Source organism: Dermacentor albipictus, chromosome 3 (assembly GCF_038994185.2).
Source record: "Dermacentor albipictus isolate Rhodes 1998 colony chromosome 3, USDA_Dalb.pri_finalv2, whole genome shotgun sequence".
Taxonomy (NCBI): Eukaryota; Metazoa; Arthropoda; class Arachnida; order Ixodida; family Ixodidae; genus Dermacentor; species Dermacentor albipictus.
The window spans coordinates 81,438,126-81,455,655 of record NC_091823.1 but is presented as its reverse complement, the minus strand read 5'-3'; the positions used below and the strand labels follow the sequence as shown (position 1 = coordinate 81,455,655).

The 17,530-nt window shown below is 44.6% G+C and overlaps 1 protein-coding gene across 1 annotated transcript; it reads left to right on the top strand.

Annotated features, from left to right (window-relative positions):
* Nucleotides 1-293: 293 nt before the first annotated feature.
* Nucleotides 294-17,300, top strand: LOC135898928 (homeotic protein female sterile-like). The gene is made up of 6 exons (XM_065428188.2): nt 294-583; nt 1,080-1,383; nt 7,066-7,257; nt 9,106-9,544; nt 10,790-11,111; nt 13,986-17,300. Exons 1-6 carry the CDS (start codon nt 541-543, stop codon nt 14,408-14,410), a joined length of 1,725 nt encoding a protein of 574 aa, XP_065284260.1. The 5' UTR covers nt 294-540; the 3' UTR covers nt 14,411-17,300.
* Nucleotides 17,301-17,530: the final 230 nt, after the last annotated feature.

Sequence of the window (17,530 nt, the reverse complement as noted above, 5' to 3'; positions counted from 1 at the left end):
AACCACAAAAGTAAAGTTTCCTTCAGGAATACGTAAACTACTTACATATACACAACCTTATTGAAATTAGACACTTTTTTGCTTAAAGCAAGGATATTATGCAAGAACATAATCTTCATAGTGTCATAATCTTCATAGTGTTAATTATAGAGCGCTTTAAGTGTTGTAGCTTCTAGTCTGAACCAGTTGTAGTCTGACTCAGTCACAGTTAGATAAATGCACGACTAATAATCAGCCTGAACTATTCTTGCGTGAAACCGTAGGCGTTTGTAGATTAACTGCACTGAACGAATCGAGTAACCAAACAATCCGCCAGACGCCGCTCCTCGCTTCGCACGCAACGCACGCACGCACACTGGCGCAAGCACATACAAACAAAAAATCAACAAGTCGCCTCTATGGAGGGTGTTCGTGATTGTTGCTGTCTGCATTGTTATTTGAGAGTTTAAAGCGATTCGCGTTCGTCTAATTTCCGCCAGTCTGCTCTTCTGAAGCTCTCCGAAGACCCTTCCACAGTCCAGGTCAAAGGGATTTGCGTGTATGATCTCCCACGCTAGCATGGAAGGCGACAGGCCTCTGAATGGTAAGAAGCGTCCTTCCATTCGACCAGAGAGGTTCGCGTGACTAGTCCGTGCATCCGTGTTATTGCGGCTAGCTGCCGGGATTCTTGTTTCTTCCCCGTGCGTCTTTACATCGCGTAACCGTTGAGAGCAGTCGGCGCATGCTGCGAGCTTTCTAGTTATGTTTGTGTCTGCAGAAAACGCTCAAATGGCATCGCGATTCGAACCTCGCACACCTCCAGGTGTTGCAGTGGAGCGCGAACTCGAAGCCTTCAGCTGTACAAAATGCGCGCATCCTTGACGTCGCGCGGGGAGCGTGGGTTGAGTGTATTTTGAGCTGCTTGACGTATTCGTAATTCTTAAAATTTTGCGCAGAGTTTCATGCATTTGAGCTATCTATAAGCGCGGTCGCGCGGATTACACATCTGCGGTAATTGCTGTTCCTCGGTGACCGGCGGACACCATCTCCCTCCCACTTCTTTGTTTCTCTCTAATTTTTCGTTTGTTTGTTACTTTCAGGTGATCTTCCGAGCTTCGTGCCGGTGGAGACGATTCTTAAGGAAGACGTTTCTCCGATCACCGTCGAAACCGACAAGTCGGGTTCGCTGATGATGAACCTGGAGACGCGCGAGCTGTTCCTCAGCAACGATGCTGCGTCGCCACAGCAGCAACAGGAGTCGCATCAACAGCAGCAGCAACAGCAGCAACAACAACAACAGCAACAACAGCAGCAGTTTGCGCTTTCTGCTGTGCTTGAAAAGACCTCAAACCTGCCCAAGGATATAGACCTCGCATCCAAGCAGTGGGACTGCAACCTTTGCAGGTACACATTACAGTTAGTTAGCATGCATGCCGTAAACCAAATATGAAGTCCAGGTTAATCGCGAATGAGATAACAGTTTTTAGTAATGATTGAACCAATCTTTTGTGACTTCTGCTTTGGCAGCTTGTGGTACTCCAAGATAAGCAGAAACCTACAACTCAGTCAGAACATTGGCTCGTTGGTTTTTCACACAGAAAATTAACTGGCTTGAAAGGACATGAACAGTATGCTACCATACATTGTTCTTTAACTTGCCATTCTACATAACTGCTCACACTGCAAGCAAAAAGGATAAAGTAATGGTACACATAAAGCCCACGAAAAAAGAAAGAAGGAAAGCTTAAGTCTTCTCGTTGTCTGGGTGTGCATAACGGAAAAAGAGGTGCACTGCATATGTTATAGTCACAAGTATAGGACGATCCAGTATGACCAGCATGAAGAACACACAACCAGCACAGCTTCTACAGGAACCCTTTTGCTGATACTTCCGTAGTAGCTTTCCCCATTATGCCATGCTTTCTATTTCAGCATCGAAGAAAGGAAAATTGAGTCTTGAGCACAAATCAAGTGTTTAATTTCATATTGGTCCAATGTGTAATGAATGAAACCTTCTTTTCCTTGCTTACTATGTGCTTAGGCTATCAGGATATAAAGCATTTCCGCAGCTTCTGCATTTGAAGTACTTCAGTGGGCAACCTTCTGTGACAATTTTTGAAAAAACTTTTCCTGAACACACTTTTGCTTTGCGATTGTTATCTCCTAAAGCCTTTAAAGCATGAATTAAGTATGCATATAAATTTTCAGCTGGTAAGTTGGTAGCAACGTGCCACATAGCTATGCTATTTGGCCAGATTGGCTTATCACAAGAGCACATTGTGCATTTTCACAGCAATTTATAATCAGGGTCCTTCAATTCCAATTTTTAAATGTGGTGCCTTAATTAAAAAATGTCAATAATTTTGAACCTCTTAGGTGGAGAGAGAGATTCAGTTATTCTGGAAAACATTCTGGAATTCTGGATCTTTAACAGTGAAATAAACTACTTCTATTGCAGTGAATAGCACTTGCCCTGCTTAGGCTTAAGTACACTGTTCCTCATAGACAAAGTGGAAAGAAAGGTTGCTGTGAGGTGGAGCTTTCCAATTTATGCTTACATTAAAATTTTATTATGCTTATACTTAAAGACACCTAACCATTCTCACATTTTCATGACTTTGTTGGGTGTATTGGGCTTTTTAATAGACTCGAATAGGAAAGCCTGAATGTTGAATTGTAAATGGAAAGGCAATGCATATTGGAGCTGCAGTTTCATTCGAGAGATAACAAGAGACACAATGAAACCAATAAAACACAGTGTCAGTGATTGTTTAGGAGTATCGCAAAATTTTAAAGAAAACAAAAATTTAACAGCTGTACTTCTGGAAGCTTCCTAACTAACATTACATTATTGCACCATATCCCTACAGTAATTTCCCATTTTCATGCCTACATATGATATTCAGGCGAAGCTTGTATTTACTCACTTGTGTCGGTGTTGGTGTTGTCGTATGAAAAAACCCAACTCGCGCGAAAATAAGAATTGCTTGTCGGGCTGTGGATTCGAACCACCGACCTCCGGGTTGTGAGATCACCACGCTAACCAATTCAGCCACTGTCGGTTCATCATATGCGACCATTAAAGTGGTTTTTTATATGCATGAAGAAGTAGACTCAGCGCAAGGTGTGAGCCAATCACAGGTGTCCCCTCCGCCCAGAGGAGAGAAAGGGTGTGATCGCATGTTTGCTAGCCTCGTGTCCGCCGTTTCCCGCCAGTTCAGGCCTGCCATTCAGATGGAGAGGCCGCGTTTGGTTCGTTCTGCCGAAGAGCAGGCTGCATTGAACGAATGGCAGTAGGAGTGGGCCGCGCATCGTGCGTTTGGCTGAAGAACAGGTGGCGTTTGATGAACACCGCCCGGGAACTCGCTCGAGAAAGGGCTCGTCGTCTACGTGCCGACTTCGCCGTGAGGGAGCGTGAAGCCAAGGCATTGCGACGGCGAAGAGCCGCAGATCCCGAGCTTTGCTAACGTCGCTCTTCACAGCAGTGGAAGGGCGATCATTTTTTTTTTACTCCGCCGTGAACATCGTGTGTCACTTTATTGTCTAAACTAGCGCATAACTTTTCAGAGTAGCTTTTGTAAATGCCACATAACTTTTTTTAGTGTTGACAGAGCAAGGTTGTAATTATGTTCCACCCTGTTTACAACTGAAAGTTTGTCAATACTCTGCAAGCTGATGCTGACAAGTTGATGCAACAACAAGCTTCCTTTAACTGTTCTTTTTTTAAATCATGTCTAGTGTATGTTCACGATAAGAGCTTGATGTGACAAAATTAATTCTGCAGAAACCCACAAAGTGCAGGTAGGTTCATGAAGGGCAAGTTGCATCCACCTCATTAATCAATGTTGTATGCTTGAGTTGTTTGCTAACTGATCCTTGTAAAGCCAACTGCTGACCTGCTGGCTAGCTCCACTACCTGGCAATTGGCAGGGTTTGAACATGGCAGTTGTAGTTGGTTATATTCCTGCACCAGAATAGTTTTTCATGTACTGCAAAGCTGTATCTTCCAAGAATCCGCATGGATTTCTTCATTAACTCAGCCACATCCAAGAGGATGTCAACTTTCTATTTTGTTCTAAGAATTGGGTGAGTTCATTGCATGATTGCACCAGTTTAGAATTGTTCACGAAAAACAGCATTTTGGGATGGTATCACGCTTAACTGCTGTTGGGAAGCCAACTTGTAGCTTAGATATTGGTACAAATTTTGCCTGAGAATGAGTGTCCTATTTGTCATTTTCTCTGGCATGCATAATGGATGACTTTGTACAGTCAATCTGGTGTGACTTATATGCAAGATTCTGATGATACAATTTTTCTTTAACTACTATATATATGTCGCTTTTTGGTGACCTCTTGCCTGTTAATGTTACTATCCTTAAGACTGCATATCATATTACCATGCAGTACTAGCACATGAGTGTTTTTGCAGTCTGCCTTCATACAAGCCGCAGTTTGTAGGTCTTGCTCTTTTGAGAGCAGCTCACTAACAGCATCGACGCTAAGATTTAAGGGTCAGTCCTATATGAAACTTGCAAGCTGTACTCGCAAAATTTAACAGTACTGATGTTGTCATTGTGGTTTGTGCCCTGACATTTGCTGCATTTTCAAATGCTTTCAAATGGCTAAGAAGGTGGGTGCGAGTAAAGCAATGAAGTACTTGTGCTGAAACGAGATTGTGTTTTTAGTTGCTTATTTTCTTGCATGATAGTGGTACAATTACAAACGCAAATGCTTCTGTTGCCATCCCAAATACTGTTTCTTTTGGCCTATAGCCCGAGGACAATATATGTTTATAAGTAGAAATCTTGGGTGATACTGACTGTACATGATTTAATAGTTCAGGAATATAGATGTGTTTGAAAAAAAAAAAAACGCCCGACTGCTTTAACAACATTATACTCCACTACGATTATCATCGTTGTACGTATGCAATATTTCCACTTAATACTGGCAGCTCTCGATGTGCAAAAAAAAAAAAATGCTTTTTGCGATGATTAACACCCTAGCCGTTTTGTTTTTTCAAGAAATTTCTTACAAATGACGCTTTTCTTTTTTTATTGCTGCTTGTGGATATTCTTGTTATAATATTCTTGTTTCTTGTTCTTTTTTTATTGCTGTGTGTGAATGCTTTTGTTTGAGGCATTGTTGTGTGCCATTTTACATAACCTCTGAGAAAATTAGCGTCGTCGTTACCTAACACAGCACATTGCATCATGGCAGAAGTGTTAAACTTCTGAATTGAATTATGAATTGAACTATGGGGTTGTACATGCCAAAACCACAATTAGGTTATGAGGCACGCCGTAGTGGTGACTCTGGATTAATTTGGACCCCCTGGGGTTCTTTATTGTGCACCTAAATCTAAGTACACAAGCGTTCTTGCATTTCACCCCCATCAAAATGTGGCTGCCACAGCCGGGATCGAACCTGCAACCGTGAGCAATGCCATAGCTGCAAAGCTACCATGGCAGGCACAGAAGTGTTGATTTGATGTGCAGCCGCTTCCGTAGTGTCACCTTGACTGTTGTGCTTTAATGCGGCTTTGCGTCTGCATGCCTTATGTCACTTGTCTGCTTGGCAAGTTTGCACAGTACTTATTTTTCATAAATAGCAGAAACGTGCCATACCATACCTTGAACTTAAATTTATCCAGTTTGTTCGCAGCGGCTGTCATGTCTAGTAGTGCCATTTGTTCGCATTTTCACCTCGCCTTTTCGCTTTCCCACCCATCCCCCATGTATGAGAATTTAAAGTGAAAAGTGGAAAGGCCGTCGTTGACTCATTTTGTGACTCCGTTGGTTCTACCCATTCTCTGCCTCTTCTCCTTACCTCACTACTGTTCTATCTACCTCCCCCCTGGACTGTTGCACATTAGTAGAATGGTAAGCGCTGCAGTTTCTGCAATGCTTTTGCAGGGAGTCAGATACAGCTGTCAAGAGGGTATTGTGGCGACACCCAAGGAGCTCCAGAGGGCATTTTATCGGCGCAATAGAGAAGTCCAAACGAGTTTCTCGCATCGCCTTTGCTCTCTGCTGCACTCCTGCCATGTATATGCATGCCCTGAACCATGTCCTGACGCGACTTGCAAGACAGCAGCAGCAGTGGGAAAGTTGAAGAAATAGGCAAAGAAAGGTTTGCTATAAAAGGAAGCAGTGGAGGCTTGGGCATTACGCTGTTAACATCAATTTTAGTCCGGTTATACGCATTTGTGATGTCTCCCTCTGAGCTCTCCTCTTTGTCTTTTTCGACTGAGGTTTTGCTGACCTCAGTCATCACCACATTTGTCTGAAACTATGTAAACCAGCAAAGATGGGCCAGTGATACGTGCTTCACCTCGGTCAGACGCCATGTTTTAGAACATTGAACACGAGAGAAAAGTGCTCCAGCTGGAGAAGAAGAAAGAAATCGCCGAGCACGTAATGTCGTTTGTTGACTAAAACATCAGTTAAGCCATAAACAAGCATCTCTCATCCAAAACGCTCAAAATGAGGACAAATTCTGCAAGGAGGAGTTGCATTCATCCTAAACACTTTGGGAATATGAGGACTTGGAAGAGCACGGCTCGTCCAAAACAGTTAAGGAGTTAGAATGGCTACTTTCAAGTGCTTCGATTTGTGAGCATATGTGCAAAATTTCGTCAAATGTAAATACTGTAGATTAATCAGTCCTGAAAAGAATAAATGAAGTAGTAACACCAAGGATGGCACAGTCTTTCTTCAACAGTTGCAATGGCACTGCAATTGCTGTTTTTCAGCTGAAATTCATCCCTGTAGACTATAGTGGGTGAAGACTGCTTGCAACATTTTATTTTATACTGAAATTTGTCCCTGTGGACTATACACCGGGTGCAGTCTATAGTCTGGAACATATAGTAAATGCAAGTGTGAGTGAGTTCCTGCTTTGTCTTGAGTTACTTGTCTGTGTTTTTTTCTTCACTTTGTGCTTTCCACTCATTCCTGTGTGCTATAGAGCTCAGTTTGGGAAAAATGTGTCGTACTGCATCAATTGACATGTCTGCATGGTTCTACAACCAAGCATTGGGAAGCTACTCTGTGTCTAACTGTGCCTCCCTGCCTTGTCGCAGCCCGCTGCTGAAGAAAGCACTGCAGCGTGAGCGGTTGCAGGCAATGCGCCAAAACCCATCGTATCGGGAGATGGAGCGGCTGCGGCAGCGCAGCATGATGCAGCTTAAGCGGCAGGACCCTGGCTTCCGTGCCTTGGAACGAGAGCGGCAGCGGGCACGCATGCAGCTGCGCCGGCAGGACCCAGGTTTCAGGTCCGTCTTCACCGACTGGCTCGAGAAGCCCACATAGTTTTGTCAGACTGCTGAAGTGCCATAGTACCTTTGTTTTAAATATGTACACTTCCAAACTTGTAGACACTCTGCCATGCAATTCTCATATGTGATAGGACGACACACGGCCAGTATAAAGGTTGGGAAACACATATCTTAAAGGGGCCATGACGCCCAAGTTTTGAGCTTGAATTATGGATTGCTTATTTAACGATATCCATATCATATTAAGTTGTCAAAATTTAAAAACATTCTATGTGGTATAAAATTTGTATTAGAGTTTTTTTTATGTCGCAGTTGCACTGTGTGGCAATCTGGCGACACTAGCTGGGGATGCAATGCTTCCCACCCCCAAGCTGCGGCTCCCTCGGAGTGACAGAAGCCAATCTTGGAGGCCATGCTTTTGGGTACTGTTAGCACAGGAAGTGAATGTAGGAGCCAGAAATATGTCTATAAGATCACTATGCGTTATCTTGTTTTTCGCCACTGTGTTTCGCTGATCAGCCGCTGGAGATTGTTTCTACAGGCGTTCTCTGGTTTGTGCTGTTTTTATTGCCAGAGTGAGAAAATTGTGGTCACCATTCAGTGGCGAAGCACCTTGCTGCACATTTATGGGCTGAGCAAGTTGTCCGATATGGTTCCTGACTGATTCAAAGCAGTTGTAGCCCACAGTTCCTGCGTCACACGACACCTGCCAAAGTGATGGTTGCTGTCAGTGAGGGGTGCCTAAAGGCAGCCATTTCAGATTAGAATTTCCATTTGAGTTTGCGCTGACATCGATTGTGTGTGTGTGTGTGCGTGTGTGTGTGTGACCATATCGATATTGTCATGATGTCGTGACACAGCAACATTGCAGTGATAATGCCAGCTGTCACTGTATCGTGCTGTCAGTCCTCACAGGAGACCGAGTCAGAGATAATGCACATGCGCTTTTGAATGGTATGCTTATCATAAAAGGCTTGCTAGTGTACTCCTCAAAAGGCGCAACAGAAAGATTTTGTGTATCGTGAAAAGTTCTTGACTCAATTTGGAGTGCCGATGGTGAGCACTCGCATAACTCGCAAACTTCCCACTTTGGCACATCGTGATGACTCTAGTTAGGCTATGTGCTGAAGAATGCAAAACACGTAATTAGCAAGCAAAATTCAAGCAAATGTTTTCATGCTTCAGTGCAAGACCAAGCACAAAGTGTGTTCAGGCTCTCTCTGGCTGCTGACAAAAACTGCGATAAAAATGCTCTTTCTTTTCCCTGTCAATTCATTTTTTTTATCGCTTAATTTTCGGGACACCTTCGTGGTCACCTTAGAAAGGAATGCAGTTACATCATGTTTGTGACAAGTACACAGAACAGCAAACATTGAAAATAGCTGATGCACACGCATAGGTGTATAGTGGCAGCAAGAATATCTAATACACTTTAGACCTTCAGCAGGGAATATATATATGAACGAGAAGAAAGGAAACCGAGGAGCCCGATTTTATTAGTCGTATCATAAGAAGCCAAGAAACAATGACACCAAGGACAGCATAGGAGAAATTATCTGCAGTTCTTAATTGAAATAAAGAAATGATAAATGAATGGAAATGAAAGTGGATGAAAAAACAACTGAACGGAGGTAGGATATATATGTATTTATAGAATGTGATTCAGGCATGACTTGATGGAAGTGTCATCACTGAATTTTCTTCACAAATATCTGCCAGTGTTCTAAATTTCAAGCTGTGCTAAATTCATTTAGTCTCTAGTGTTTGTTCTGTGTGCTTCGTGCCATGTGTGCAGCCGTTAATGGCGGTGACATGTGCAACTTGGCGTTTTCATCTTTCTTAAAGGGCCATGGAACGAGAGCGGCAGCGCAGGCGAATGAGGCTCAAGCGGCGAGACCCAGCGTTCCGGGAGCGAGAGCGCGAGCAGCAGAAGACGCGTCTCCTGGTGAAGCGCTCCGGCGACAAACTACCGGTGGCCCTGGACGTGTCGTCGTCCTCGTCCTCCACGGCGGCTTCCACAGCAGCCATCACTCAAGCCTCTTCTTCGCAGCTGGCACTGCCTGCGCCACCTCACCAGCAAACCTCTGGGCACGCTCTACAGTCGCACATGCCGGCCCACCATCCATCTTCGTCGTCGCATCCACATTCGCAGCAGTCGACTTCTCAGCAGCACGGGAAAGGAGCCCTCAGCAATTGCCTGGTGCCTCATGACATGCCGAAGCGAGATGCCACGGCTCTGTACGGTCACCTGCAGCGAATTGTTGGCTACCACAACTTGCTGCAGGTAGTTGGTCATGCTCTTTTAGACTATGCTCAGCACTTAGCCGGTTACAGTCCTCAGTCGTTGCTGTTGGTCATCCCCATACTTGCTTGAAGGGACACTATGGAGAAAAGTATGTTTGGCTGCATTGCTAAATTACGTATCTACAACACCAAAAAAGCCGCTCTAACCATGAGAGCAGGCTTGGTAAGCCAGAAAAGCATTTTTATTTCTTGTGTAGACTACGTGTTGTCAAACCACTGCCTTGCCTAATGTCAGGTAAGGAGACACAATCTCTTCATTGTTTTTTACTGCACATCTGCAACAAGTACTTGTCGAAATTGTTAGACTGGGAATTATTTGGAGCAAGGAATAATGCACAATACACATCTTTACAACCTGAGCTTTGCAGACGACAGCATAAGTTAAAGGGACGTTAAAGAGTAGCACTAGATCAGTTTAGACTAATTTTTTTCAAAACTCTATCTTCGTTAACTTTGCATGAAGAGCTTGGTTACTTAACCTATTGGCTACAAATATTACCTATATACACCGCAGGGAAAGCCATACTGATTGTTGCCACTTACGGGCACTGTGAAATTTCTGCTGATTACTAAATACTTAAAATATAAAAATCTGACCTCCGCTATCGTGGACAATTAGCAGTATCCCTTGAGAGCATTTTTAATCAAGTACAACGTATATTGCTTGTCACGCCATCCCTAAATAAATTTTTGAACCAACCGTCCTCCACCCTCCAACCCGACAAATCGACGGCTTTGGTAGCCAATATGTTAAAGAGGAAATGAAGGCTAAACTTCTCTTTATAGAATTACATGCCGAAATCTCAGTGCTGGTGCGTCATTGTAATGTGAATTTCAAGGCTTTTCTATCTCTCGTATTTAGGCCATAGTGCCGTGCGAAATGTTCTCGTAACTTTCTTCCGGTTCAGTCTCTAGCTCCTTTTGAATTCAGCATAGTACATCTTTATTGATAAAGAGTTTACTAAGCCTGAGCAGGCTGCATTAAAATCCATCACGCCATGGTGAGCTGGTGCAGGAACTGCAAGGTGGCGTTACCACCTGTATTTTGTTCTTGCATCTTTCCTGGTTTACCAAGCCTGCTCCCACAGTAAGAATGACATTTTTGGTATTGTAGAAGCATAATTTGCCAGTACAGCTCAACCTACTTTTCTCTCTAGTGCCCGGCAGTGGCAGTGGCAACATTCTTGATGTTAGGATCACTAATACCTTTCCCACCATGGTGCAGGCACGCCCTCCACACCCTGAAGATCCCGGCTCATCCTTCAAGAGTCCTTACTTTGGTGGGGAGCCGAGCAGCAGCTTGATGGGCCGCCGCATGGGTGGTCCCCAGGGCCACCACGGAGGTGGAGGGGGCAACAGCAGCAAGGGGGGGCACCCGTCTGGTGGGGGAGGCCGCCAGAAGGGCTTCCTGGATGGAGGACCCTGCCATCCTTTGGGTGAGATGTTTGCTGCCTCATACCCGACCATGCGGGACCAGGGCCTCGCAGCTGCCGCAGGTGCACAGCCTTGCGGTGCCCTGGATGGGCCTCCGTTGCTGCATGCTGCCAGTGAGTGAATGCTCTCCTTCTTCTGTGCTCACAAGCTACTTTCTGTGGAAACAAAGGGAGAGCTCCATGTGTGAAGTTTCCGCGCATGCGTTACTGCATGTAACACGTGATCTGATAGTTGCCATAGATTGCTATATAGACAGCAAAGTTGACAGTGGCCATCCTTAGTCCCGTTCTAATTCTCATGACAGCTTAGCCAAAACAGCATCGAAGTTGCTAACGACACAGGCTACTTTGCTGACCAAACAATATGGCGGCTGATCGCCCTGCCTGGAAGCTCAGTGGAAAGTTTGCCTGTGCACAAGAAAGCATGGTCAGGCTTTCTGTTAGGCTTAAGGTAAGTCGTGTTGTGTTTTTCTTTGATTCGCATGCAGGAGTGTTAAAATGTAGCTATACTATTAGTTTCGTTTTCTTTTTAGCTTTTTTTGTCATTGCAAAATGGCATCAAGTTGCAGAGACTAATTCGTCAACTGCATTCTAATACTTGGGCTCAAAGCTGCCTTCTTAGCCATCAAAGTAGGCAGGCTTCAGTGCTGGAATTGGAACACACCCTCTGTGTCAGTGTCTCAGAGCAGATGCTGAACGGATGTTGCTTGCTGCTTGTAACGGTCTTACATTTGCCAAAATGCGGAAGAGCTAAATGAAAAAATTATTTTTTTAGCAGACTAGTGGCTGTACAATTATGACTTGCGTAAACATAAGAGGCTCTTGTGAAAAAAACCAATGTTATTACACCTATTCTGGCCTTAGATGAGTTTCTTTTTTTTTCTGTAGAAAACACGGAAATGAGGTATTGCACAAAAGCTTTACACTGCCATCTTTAATTCAAGCATAGCATGTGCAGTAATATAAATAAATGCCTCTGCTCAAGAAAATTTTCATAATCACCTTTATTTGCCAATATAGTAACTTGCAAAAATAGTATTTGAACATCAACATGCTCTGACACCCTCTAAACCTAGAGCAACATATGAGCTTGAGCCGTTTGCAGGTTTATACTGGCAGCCGAAGCCACTTTTGAACGCAGACCTTGCCTTCGGTATTTCTGGCTAGGAAATGGTCATCGAGCCCAGCTAGTTTATATCACATGAATGAGGTTGCACAGTGCATGCCGTTGAACACACTCTGCTCAGCTCGCTAGGCTGGTTTACTATTCGGCACTGCTGTCAGTTTTCATTGTATTTCTGGTCGCATTATGAAAGCTGTTTGTTTGTTTGTTTGTTTGTTATACCCTCAATCGCCGTAGCCTTGAAAAAAGGATTTAGGTTACAATTATACGAGTAGCAGAAAAGCAGCCTAAAATATAAAAAATATGCAGTTTAATTATGCTATGGTGATGGCAACATAAAAAACACCAACTCCAACAAACAGTAAAGATAGCATCACAATAAACGGAAATAGTGCCGAGTAATAAAGAAACAAATAAGCTAACGAGAAACAGCTAATAAAGACTGATAGCTCTGATAGCTGTGTGTAAGATGCACACATATACCAAAAGCCACAGAGAACACATGCCATGAATGCAGATATATGTTATACAATGAAACCTCGTTAAACTGTAGTTGGTCGGAACTCGGAAAGAGTACATACTAAACAGTTGTACTTACTGCTTAATCGAAATAGCGTGAGATCGCCCACTTACCTTTCAAAAACGGAACTCGGAGAGAGTGCAGCAAGAGGGCAAAAACATACAGTATTAATTCTTTTCATGTGACAATAGTCTGTTGTTTTCTTTTGATGCTGCAGCGGCCTAGCAGTGGCGACAGCGGCCTCAAACTTCCTTAAGCTGCAAGCCAGCTTTCCCACCAGCCCCTTCTTCTCGGCAAACACCCACACGAGGCCAATGTAATGCACAGCTTTCTGCCACTGTCGAGCCTGAATAGTTTGTGCTGTCACTTTCCGTGTCGTCCTCATCACTGTTGTTAGGCGACACTTCGGCAATAACAGAGGCAACGAAGGCAAAAAGTCGAACCTTGTAGCCGAAATCTTTTCATTGTCCCAGCAGCACTGTCGAACATCTTCCCCTTCGCATTCCGAATACCACACACCATAGTCAAAGGCAGATCCTTAGATCCCTCTCGCATGCCAGCGCTGACTTTGTGACACGTTCGATAGCACGAATGATGTACAATTTTTCTTTTATGCTGATCACCCGGTTTTTGTCCGAGCTTCAGCATGATGTGAGTCCTAGCTGGCACAACGCCACAACACAGGCCACCACTAGCCAGCCACAGCTCTCCCTGGCTCGACGTTGAAATGATGTTGATGTTAATGTGGCTTCACCCCTTCCAAGCGCCCTCTGCATTTGCGCTTGGAGGCTCTCCTGATCTTTGAGGCTCGTTCTTCTGCCTGGTATTGCGACTCGCGGTCGAGGGCAAGAGACGGACTCTTAGAACAGATGAAGAGGAGATGAAAAGCTTTATACAATATGTACATATACCAGGTAATAGCATTTAAGTAGCAGTGCTGAAGAGCGCACCAGACCGACAGGGTGGCTGGTGGTGACTCTCTCTCTTAACAATGGGCCGGCTCTGCCTTAAAACCCTTTGGACGTCCCACCGTCAGCAGGAACGAGGCAGGACCGGTGCTTACATCAACCGCATCGCTTTCCTCTTTCGTCAATGGAGAAGTTCAAGCTGTGTAAAACCGGTCTCCATGGCAGGGGTCAGCAGTTCTGTGGAATTCTGAAGGCTGCCAATGGATTCGTCATGGTGCTCTTTGTCCCCAAACTCATCAGTTCGAGCCATAAAAAACTAAGTCCTTAAAGATCATTTGTCAGTCCCTTTAATAAACATCAATTGAAAGGACACTGTCAGGGTTAGATACTACAGACGCTGGTCATGCATTACAGTTTTTTTCTCTCTCTTTTTGCAGCGAGTGCCGAGGGTGGTGGCGGCCGCGGTAGCAGCAGCCACCCAGCAGCTCTGCTGGGGAGTGGGGACCTGCTGCCCTCGGTGCCTGACTGCCCCGAGTGCCTCGAGGCCCAGCGGCAGCGGTCGCAGTGTGGCCTCTGCCAGGGGCAGGACCAGCAGGCAGCAGCAGGGCGCCCCTCAGGCCGGCGGCAGCGCTCATCTCGCCAGTCCACCGAACGCTTCCGCTGCACTGTCTGCTCCAAGGAATTTGGCATGAAGCACCACCTCAAGGAGCACTACAAATCCCACGGTGACCGCAACCTGTGCTGCCCGCACTGTGACTACCGCACCTGCTACGGCTATGCGCTGCGCCGGCATGTCATCATCCGCCACGATCGGCCTGCAGCGCGCCAGGCACAGGTCATCCAGCAGCTGACCGTGCAGTGACAGACATCTTGCATGTGTTCCTTCGTGCTGTGACTGTTCAATCCTGATGCAAGTGTACATGTCTGAGGAGAAACGAGCAGTGGTGCCTGGCTGGCACATCACACCTGAGAGACAAAGAGTGACAAGAATGGTCGTGCGGAAATGGCGGTCTCTTCCCACTTTCAAAGTGTTTGGCAGGCCACCTGTTTGCTCTTGGCACATGACTGCCTGCTAGGAAATTGCAAACGATTTTCGCAAAAGACTGGGAGGAATGAAGGGGGTCACACGAAGAACAGGATGGCCATTGCATGTACAGCTCCGCTACATTTCTGCTGTCCCTGTTCCCCCATAAAGTAATTGTTGCCACAGTGTGAGCATTATGGGCTGCGCTGTTCAGCACAGAGGATATAAAACATCCTGTGGCTGCTAAGCTCGCACCAAGCACCCAGGTGTCTTTTCAACGTCAGTCAGACCTGTTTCCAAGTTAACTTTGCATTCCAACTTGTACCAGTACAATGAGTGAGTGAGTGCTGCAGCAAGCAACGTTGTTGCAGCCACCTTGCTCGCAATCGCAAGTTTTGTGCTGATTGGCTGTCGTCACTCTGGGGGGTCTAGTCATGCTCTGTGCGATGAGTGAGGCTCCCAGGCTTAGCAAGGCTTGTGCTTGCAGACACAGTAGTGCCAGCCACATACAGCGGTACTGCCCTGTGAGGATTCTTTCCAACACTGCATAACTGTGTAATGGAGCTGCAGTTGTCCTGAACATTGGAGTTGTGCGACTTGTGATGGGAAGGCATGAATTACAAAGTGGCAAAGCACTGTCAATGTCACACTTCTGCGATGCTCAGTTCACGCAGGATTGAGGCGTGAAGAAAGTGCTCCCTCAAACCTGTGACTATCAAATATGAGCATAAACATATGCAATTGGGATGCTTTATTTACTTTGTGCTGCATTGTAGTTAAAATGGGCAATAATTGATCCTATATATTGCATTCAGCTCAGTTCACAAGAAGCTTCAGAACGGGCATGGCACAATGCAAACACAAGATCCTGGCATAAGGGGTGCTTGCAGGTTCTGTCAAGCACGATGTGCTGCTGACACAGGGAATGATATAAATGGGCTTGAGCAGTTTTTATGGGTTTTAATTTTTATGTAATAAAGAACCCATTGTTGTATCGAAATTGTGTAACAAAAGTTTCTGCATAAGGGTAGCTTGCTGCACATTCTAAATGCTTTTTTTTTTGTTTCTTTCGGGGGGGGGGGGGAGGTATTACTCACTGTCAGCTTTGCATTTGTTCACAGCCACGGGTCTTGAATCTTTACCATGGTAAATGAAGGCATGTTAGGTGTATTTTTCAATTTTAACTTACTTGGTGACAGAAATTTAGCTTCTGATAATGTGAAAAATGAGGCCCCTCAGTAGTCTGAGCTTCCTGTGAACTGCTGTGTACAGTCTGTATGTCCAGTACTGGGTTTTCTTGTACAGTCGGGCATCCTCACAAAGCATGCTGTATTTTGTGGTTACAATGTGTTTCACTGAAAAGCACTAAAGTAACTTTAGATGAGCAACTTTAGGAACTGTGTTTACAGCTCCTAAAGTGGTGTGCGCCTTTCTGTAAAGTCCGACAGAAGTAATGCAACGATTGCAGGGTTTTATGTTCATATATTGGGTGTTTCATTTTTGTTTCATTTTTAATCGGAACAGTCTGTGCAATGCGCGACAGATCATAATCAGAAACATTTTGGGTACAATTCATACTAGACAGAGTGGGAAGACAGTTCCATCCATGCGTTTTCAGTTTGTTGATGTCCCTTGTTCACACTGTAACCTCCACCTACTGTTGTCTTCACTGCTGCCACATATTTAATTCATTGTGAATAGGTTAATCACTTACTGCCTTGACTGATGGTGACTTTCTATTTTTCCCATTCACTCCTGCTTCAATGGCCATATTGTGTTTCAGTGAACATAAGAATTGTTTTTGTGTGTGATATATGTGAGCACAATCTAGCAGCCAGCCCCTTGTTACTGTGGAAATTTTTTTTGGAACAGGGAGGAGGCATTACCAAAATTTATGTAGGTGTACTATTGATATTTTCTTGAACACACCAGCAAGGAATTTTTCTCATGTTATATTGGCTTTCCTGCACTTAACTGTCTGGCATAATAGAAAAAGTATTATACTTATGCAGGAGAAAAACAATCCTTTCAGGGCAGCCACATCAGTAAAAACAAGTGGCAGCTTAGTAGATTAGTTAGTTGCATGCAGATTTCCTTACCTTACTGTACACAGTCAGCAAAATGGGCTGTGTTTCTTGAAAGCATGTACATCGGATTTATCGTCAACATCTGCGGTAGAGCACCCATGACAGTAATCATGCCTCCCCTGTGTCACGTTGGACAAGTGTTAATATCTGCACCCTCCTCAGGTGCATTCTCGTCATATGTACATTCACACAAAACCCCGAGTCGAAGAATGCAGCTTGTGCAGTAAAAAGAAACAATTCGTGTTCTACAAACTATGTACGGCCCAAGCTCTCCTATAAAGGCTCGTTGATCATTTGACGACTATTGTTGCAAACAAGTTGGCTCAGGGTGCACGTGATGCACATAGCAATCTTGCTTTGTCGATCAAATTTGCCAGCATTGCCTTTTTTCTGTGCGTGTGCCGACGTTGACAGGCATTGTATGGCATTGTGCGCATACTGCAGCGTAACAGACTCTATTTACATTTTTCTTTATTGCGGGTTCCTTCTTTTATCATAGAGTAAAATAATTATGTACATCCTTGCAACCGGTCTTACGAAGCGCACTTTCCGCGACTTCATTCTGCACGTGAATTCATCATTGATCTGTATTGCATAACCATTGTATGTAAATGTGTAAATAAACATATTTGTAGTTTGGACAGTTTGTGCAAAATTTGTTTTGTTGAGTCTGCTGTAGATTACTTATGTAGATACTTATGATTACAGGTTTTGCCAGCCCTCTCTGGGAAGCTTTCAGTGTGTCCGATTTGGCATGTCCTGAGAATGATGGTCGTACTGAATGTTCCATGAACTTGAATAACCTGTAGGCACCAGAATAATTTTGTACATTGCACTTTATAGCCAATAATTATGAAGCAAGCCATTACTT